General features: G+C 55.3%; 1 protein-coding gene across 1 annotated transcript; it reads right to left on the bottom strand.

Annotated features, from left to right (window-relative positions):
- Positions 1 to 3,821: 3,821 nt before the first annotated feature.
- Positions 3,822 to 5,442, bottom strand: FOXE3 (forkhead box E3). The gene has a single exon (XM_070248080.1). It carries the CDS (start codon positions 5,440 to 5,442, stop codon positions 4,510 to 4,512), a length of 933 nt encoding a protein of 310 aa, XP_070104181.1. The 3' UTR covers positions 3,822 to 4,509.
- Positions 5,443 to 5,675: the final 233 nt, after the last annotated feature.

A 5,675-nucleotide genomic window follows, 5' to 3' on the forward strand; every position in this document is an offset into this window, starting at 1 on the left:
AAAAATTGTTTTACAGTTACATAAAAGATACATGTCTAAGGATTTTATACCTGTTAATAAAAAATTAAGTCAATACTGGGGGTCCACAGGACTTTTTTCCTTTAAAAGGAAACCACTTTAGCCTCCTGTATCTTGCAAAATGCTCCCCCTCCCTCATACTTCTAGGATCTTCCAAAGAAGGACCTCACCTGGGCTTAAAACCACGCCAGTCACTACAGCAGAGGGTCTCCACGTTGTGCATTTGTCCTTCTGCCTTCCCAGGTGAGGCCCACAGCCCTGAAAATTGCCTGAAGGAGCTTTGTTGATATGCTTGCCTGTGTCCCTGCCAAGGATGCCACTTTCCTGTGTACTCAATTTTCCATGTGCCAGGGTGATGTTGGCCTCTTTCTTGAGCCAGGTCCCACAGGCCCTCTAACCAGCTCAGCACCATCCTGGGCCCAAAGCCATCCTTCCAGTGTTCCAGGTCCCCCTAAGTCAGGAAGCAGCCCCCTCAGCACACCAATAAAGAACTCCCTATTCCTCTAAGGAACTCCAAACCTTTCCCTCCTTAACCTTCCTGCCAAAACTCACATCCCTCATTTCCATAACAATGAGGCACCTTCAGTTTCCCAGTAGGCAGTGCATACTGAACCCAGGAAACAATCTCCCATTCCCCTCTTCCTCAACCTCCCAAAATAAAAGACTATAAAACACAGCTTCGCCTTAACCATTTCGTTATCAAAGTGTACACTTAGCTCCTCACACTAAAATAATCACCTTAATTTCAGATGTGCAAAATTTTCCCCCAAATTTACCTCGACTGAAACAAAGAAACAAAGCAAGAGAAAGGAAGATATGGAAGCAAAGGATCCAAGACAGGAGAGAGATGGAGGGAATTCCAAAAGAGAGAGTGAGTGGAAATTTCAGGTCCACATCTGTGCAGCAGACACGGAGAGCAATCAGCCCAGACCGGAGCTGGAGGACAGCGGGCTCTGGGAGAGATGCCCCCGGGAAAGGAAAAACACAGCAACCAAAAGCAATGACAGATTTCCTAGTACGTTTGACCTCGTGGACAATCGTACCACAGCTATTGGAAGATACAGGAAGATTTAGCCATGAATACAAAGAAAGCTAAGCAAATGAAAAAACATGGCATTGACTCCAGGCAAAATCAAGAGTTGCACCAAAAAAACAAAACAAAACCTGATAGTCATGGTACACTAGTAGCTTATCAGAGAAAAATATTTATATAGTAAGAATAACGTAAATGCTAAAAACTAATTTAACCAGAAGTTGGTAATGTGGGTGGGGATGGGAAGAGAGAGAAATTTTAAAGGTCACTGATCATCTATCATAATAGAAAGTTAATCATTACTGTCTCAAGAGAGAGGAGTATAAACGTGGGAATGTGGAAGTATATTCCAAAGGAGACAAATATGAATTGAACAAAGCAGAGGTCCCGAGAGTGGGGCAGGACACCAGTAAAGGCGTTTGCTATTTGACTTGTTAGATTATCTGCTTGTTTCAATTTAATAAGATCAAAAATTAATTGTTAAAAGTGTGTCTGCAGATTAAAGATGACTTCTAGGTTTCTACAAGAATGAAGGGGAAGTATTTACTTAACAGTTCTCAAGTCTCTATTCAGATTATTTTCTGCAAAAAGGGGAGCAGGGCAATAATATTGAAATCTCTCTTCTAGATAAAAAGTGCTTGGTGCTTTTTAAAGACAGAGTTGGATTAAGGCTGTTTTTTGTTTTTTTCAGCATCTACCAAAGTGTCACAATTCTTGGGGCACTCTACCACACATAGCTTTCCAGACAATGGACTCTGTAAGGGCAAGAACAGTCTCGGGTTTGTATCTGCACTGACCTCAGAGCCCAGCACACACCTGGCACACGGTACGCCCTCAATGCTGTGGAATAGGGAAAATTAAAGAGGCATTTTTAAAATAAAATCTTACTCGTTTTCCATTTCAGAAATGACATTTCTAGAATTTCCATACAGACATTTCCCACCTCGTCCTGACCTCACTGTTCCAAGATCCCAGGGACAGAGACCTGCAGGGTGGTGACAAGAATGGAATTCAGAGCTCAAGAAGCACTTCCTGGCTTCAGCGGAGGGAGAGGGGTCATCCCCTTCCCTGGAAATTTCTTGGATTAGGAAGGAATTTATCAACAGGTACTCTGAGGCGGGAGGAGGAGCTGTAACACCATTTGGGAGCAGAGGAACATTTGTGATCTTTGTAGAGACTTACTCCTTCAGGAACTGAGGGCTGGATCTTCTGGCCCCTGCTGGGCCCCAGGGAGGGGCAATTTCCTCATAGGATGAATGGGCAAACCGCCTCCACCTCCACCTCTTTCACCTCTGTGGCCTCTTTTGCAGGTCACTGTGAGGTCCACAAGTGAGAATGGATAAGAAAGTGCCAAATACTGTTAAGCCAGTCCTTATTCAGTAAGTCAGGCACAATATTAGACTGTGGGGATTCACTCAGTCAGTCAACAAATATTAAGTGAAGGGCTGCTATGCATCAGGCAAATTAGATCTGACTTTTTCAGGGGTTAACAGCTCAGGGAGGGGGTCCATCCAGGGCATTTCACACCAGACTGTGCATCACTACAGCCCTACCTCCAAAGAGGGCCTTCCCTTCTTGCTCAGATTTCTGGCACATTTCTCCTCCAGAAGCTGCTCATTCTCCACCCTCACCCTCCACCACCACCCCAGAGCTTTAAACTCCTGTATCTAAGAAAGGTGCATCTGGCCTGTCCAACATGCAAATCTTGATCACCCCAGGCTCAAGGCACACTGATCCCCTCCCCCACCCTTCGCTACAACTAATCCAGGCCCTAACAGACCAGGAGCCCCCGGGCGAGGGAGCTTGGAAAGCCTGACGCTTAGCCTTTGGGTCAGCACCGGAGAGCAGGACAGGGTCAAAGGCCAGCTCCCTCCCTCGTACTGCAACTTCGGAGTCTCTGCTCACTGCTGCCCTGTCCTTGGTGCTGGGGACAGTCATAAATCAGCTCAAGTCCCTGCTGCCCCAGCTCCCAATCCAGCAGGGGAGGTAAGACAGGGGGCATGGCTGATGGGGCAGAGTTGAGCTCCAGAAGTGCAAAGGGGGATGTGTGACTCTGCAGCCTGGTCCCACTTCTTAAAGTAGGGAGCTTGAGCCTTTTAACTTGAGCCCCTAGCCTTGGCCCAGCGCCTTTCCTCCAGAATACTGTGCATGCTAATTACCTGGGGATTTTGTTAAAATGAGGAATCTGATGATTCAGTGGGCTGGAGGTGGAGCCTGAGAGCCTGCATTTCTAGCAAGCTCAAGGGTAATGTTGAAGGCCCGTGGACCACACTTTGAGTGCAGGGCTTCTGAGCACTTCTCCCATCTCTCTGAGGACTGGTTGGCCATGTCTCTCCCCCAAGGATCCCTAAGCTCCAGAAGGCAGGGATCTTGCCCATTTGTTTAGTGATGTGTTCCCAGTGCCTGGCACAGTGCTTGGCACATTCAGTAAGTACCTGCTGGAGGAGTGTCCAATGCTCCCTTATCCCTGGGAGCTGGGAAGAATCCCACAGAGCAGACAAACCCACTGCCCAAACACACGCGCGTGCACACCCCACCTCATCTCCACCAGCCTCTGGGACACAGCAGGTGATGGCATTTCATGAGGCCTCCTCCCTGCATAGCTATGGCTTAATCACATCCTAATCCCACTTCCTGAACCTTTGCCTGACAACTCACAGGGGGCTCACCCCACGTGGCAACCTAAGATCCTGCACTAAGCTCACCACTGCCTCCCCAGACCACCCCCAAGTCACCAGCCAGCACACTGAGCCCAGAGGAAGGTTTCCTCTTTCTTTTTAATTGGACCAGCTTTATTTAAAAAAATAATAACCTACTAAGTTTTAAGTTTTCCAGATGGTGGGGCAGCCTACGGACTCCCCTTTCAGTCAGGAGCCCCTGGTGCTGCTTTTCTCAGAAATCTCGAAGAACTGTCCTCGGGGCCTGGCAGAGTGCTGCCAGGTGTGTCTGTGTGGAAGGAGAGCTCTCTCCCGGGAAGACACCAAGGGCAGACAGGTAGGTAGGGGCAGCGAACAAACACGTGGGGAAATGAAGGGAAGACAGCAAGGGAGTCATCAACCCGGGAGTCTGACTTCTAATATGTTGTAAAAACCACGAAGGAAGGTTGAAGAAGTAAGGAGCCCGTCGAGGAAGAGGCTTGAGAGCGAAGGTGTGGAATTTACCAGAAACCTGGGGTGGGGGCTCACTGGTGGTGGGACAGGGGGCCCATAACAGCGCTGGGGGAGTGCACAGATTGGGGCTCCCAGTGGAGGGAGAAGAAATGAGGGACTCGCAAGTCCGGTTCGGGGCAGGGGGTTCCGTGCGATGGAGAGACGGTGGGAGTCTCCCCAGGGATGAGGGACAGAGAAGATGTCACCGGCGCGCCGGGTCCAAGAGGCAGGGATGCGGAGCTCAGGTGCGCGCCCAGCCCGGGGGCAGCCCCGGTCCCGGCGGAGAGAGGGCCCCGCAGGGCGCTGGGCTCACAGGTAGCGCTCCAGCCCCGGCGCGTAGCCCGGCGGCCGCAGGTAGGCGTCCCCGGGGCCGAGCGGCCCGAGCGCGGCGGCGGGCCCCGCCAGGGCCAGGAGCGGCTCGGCGGGCAGCGGGCCGGGGCCAGGGCCGGGGCGCGCGGGGGGCAGCCCCAGGCGCTCGGGGCCGGCCGGGTAGAGCGGCGGCGCGGCGGCGGCGGCGGCGCAGGGCGGGAAGGCGGCGTCGGGCGCGGCGCAGCAGGGCGGCTCGGGGGCGCCCAGGCCGGCCAGCTCGGGCGGCAGGCTCACCAGGCTGTCGACGCTGAAGAGGCGCGCGGGCCCGGGCCCGGCGGGCGGCGGCGGCGGCGGCAGCGCGGGCGCGAAGGGCGCGTAGGGGCAGGGCGGCGGGCCGGCGGCGGGCGCGGGCAGCTCGGCGCGCTTGAAGCGCTTGCGGCGCCGCAGGAAGCTGCCGTTGTCGAACATGTCGGCGGCCGCGGGGTCGAGCGTCCAGTAATTGCCCTTGCCCGGGTTGCCCGGCTCGCGGGGCACCTTGACGAAGCAGTCGTTGAGCGTGAGGTTGTGGCGGATGCTGTTCTGCCACTTGCGCGGGCTGTCGCGGTAGAAGGCGAAGCGCTCGGTGATGAAGCGGTAGATGGCGGCCAGCGTGAGGCGGCGGCCCGGCGCGTGCGCCAGCGCCATGGCGATGAGCGCGATGTACGAGTAGGGCGGCTTCCCGCGCTGCAGGGGCCGCCGCCGCCGCCGTCCCGCGCCCGACGCGGGCGCAGGCTCGGCCCCCCCGCGGCCCGCCGCCGCCTCCTCGGGCTCGGGCTCGGGGCCCGGCTCGGCGGCGGCGGGCGGCGACGGCGGCGGCCCCGACGGCGCGACCGAGGGCAGCGCCGGGAAGCCCGAGAACGCGGCGGGCGGCTCCATGTCGCTGCGCCCGGTCATGGGGAGGCGGCGGCCCCGGCCCGCGCTGCTCCGGGAGAGCAGGGGCCGCTGACCGGCCTTATATGGACACAGCCCCCCTCCCCGTCCCCCCAGCCTGGGACAGGGCTCGGACCTGCCCGCTGGCCAGCCCTCCCGCCTAATTTGCCATCCCAATGCCCCAACTAGGCTCACAGGACCCCCACCCCCACCCCCTCCACACACACACACACACACACACACACACACACACATTT

The sequence above is a fragment of the Equus caballus genome, chromosome 2, assembly GCF_041296265.1.
Source record: "Equus caballus isolate H_3958 breed thoroughbred chromosome 2, TB-T2T, whole genome shotgun sequence".
Taxonomy (NCBI): Eukaryota; Metazoa; Chordata; class Mammalia; order Perissodactyla; family Equidae; genus Equus; species Equus caballus.

Coding starts and splice junctions, on each gene's coding strand:
- FOXE3 (XM_070248080.1), bottom strand. CDS start 5,442: ATGACCGGGCGCAGCGACATGGAGCCGCCCGCCGCGTTCTCGGGCTTC.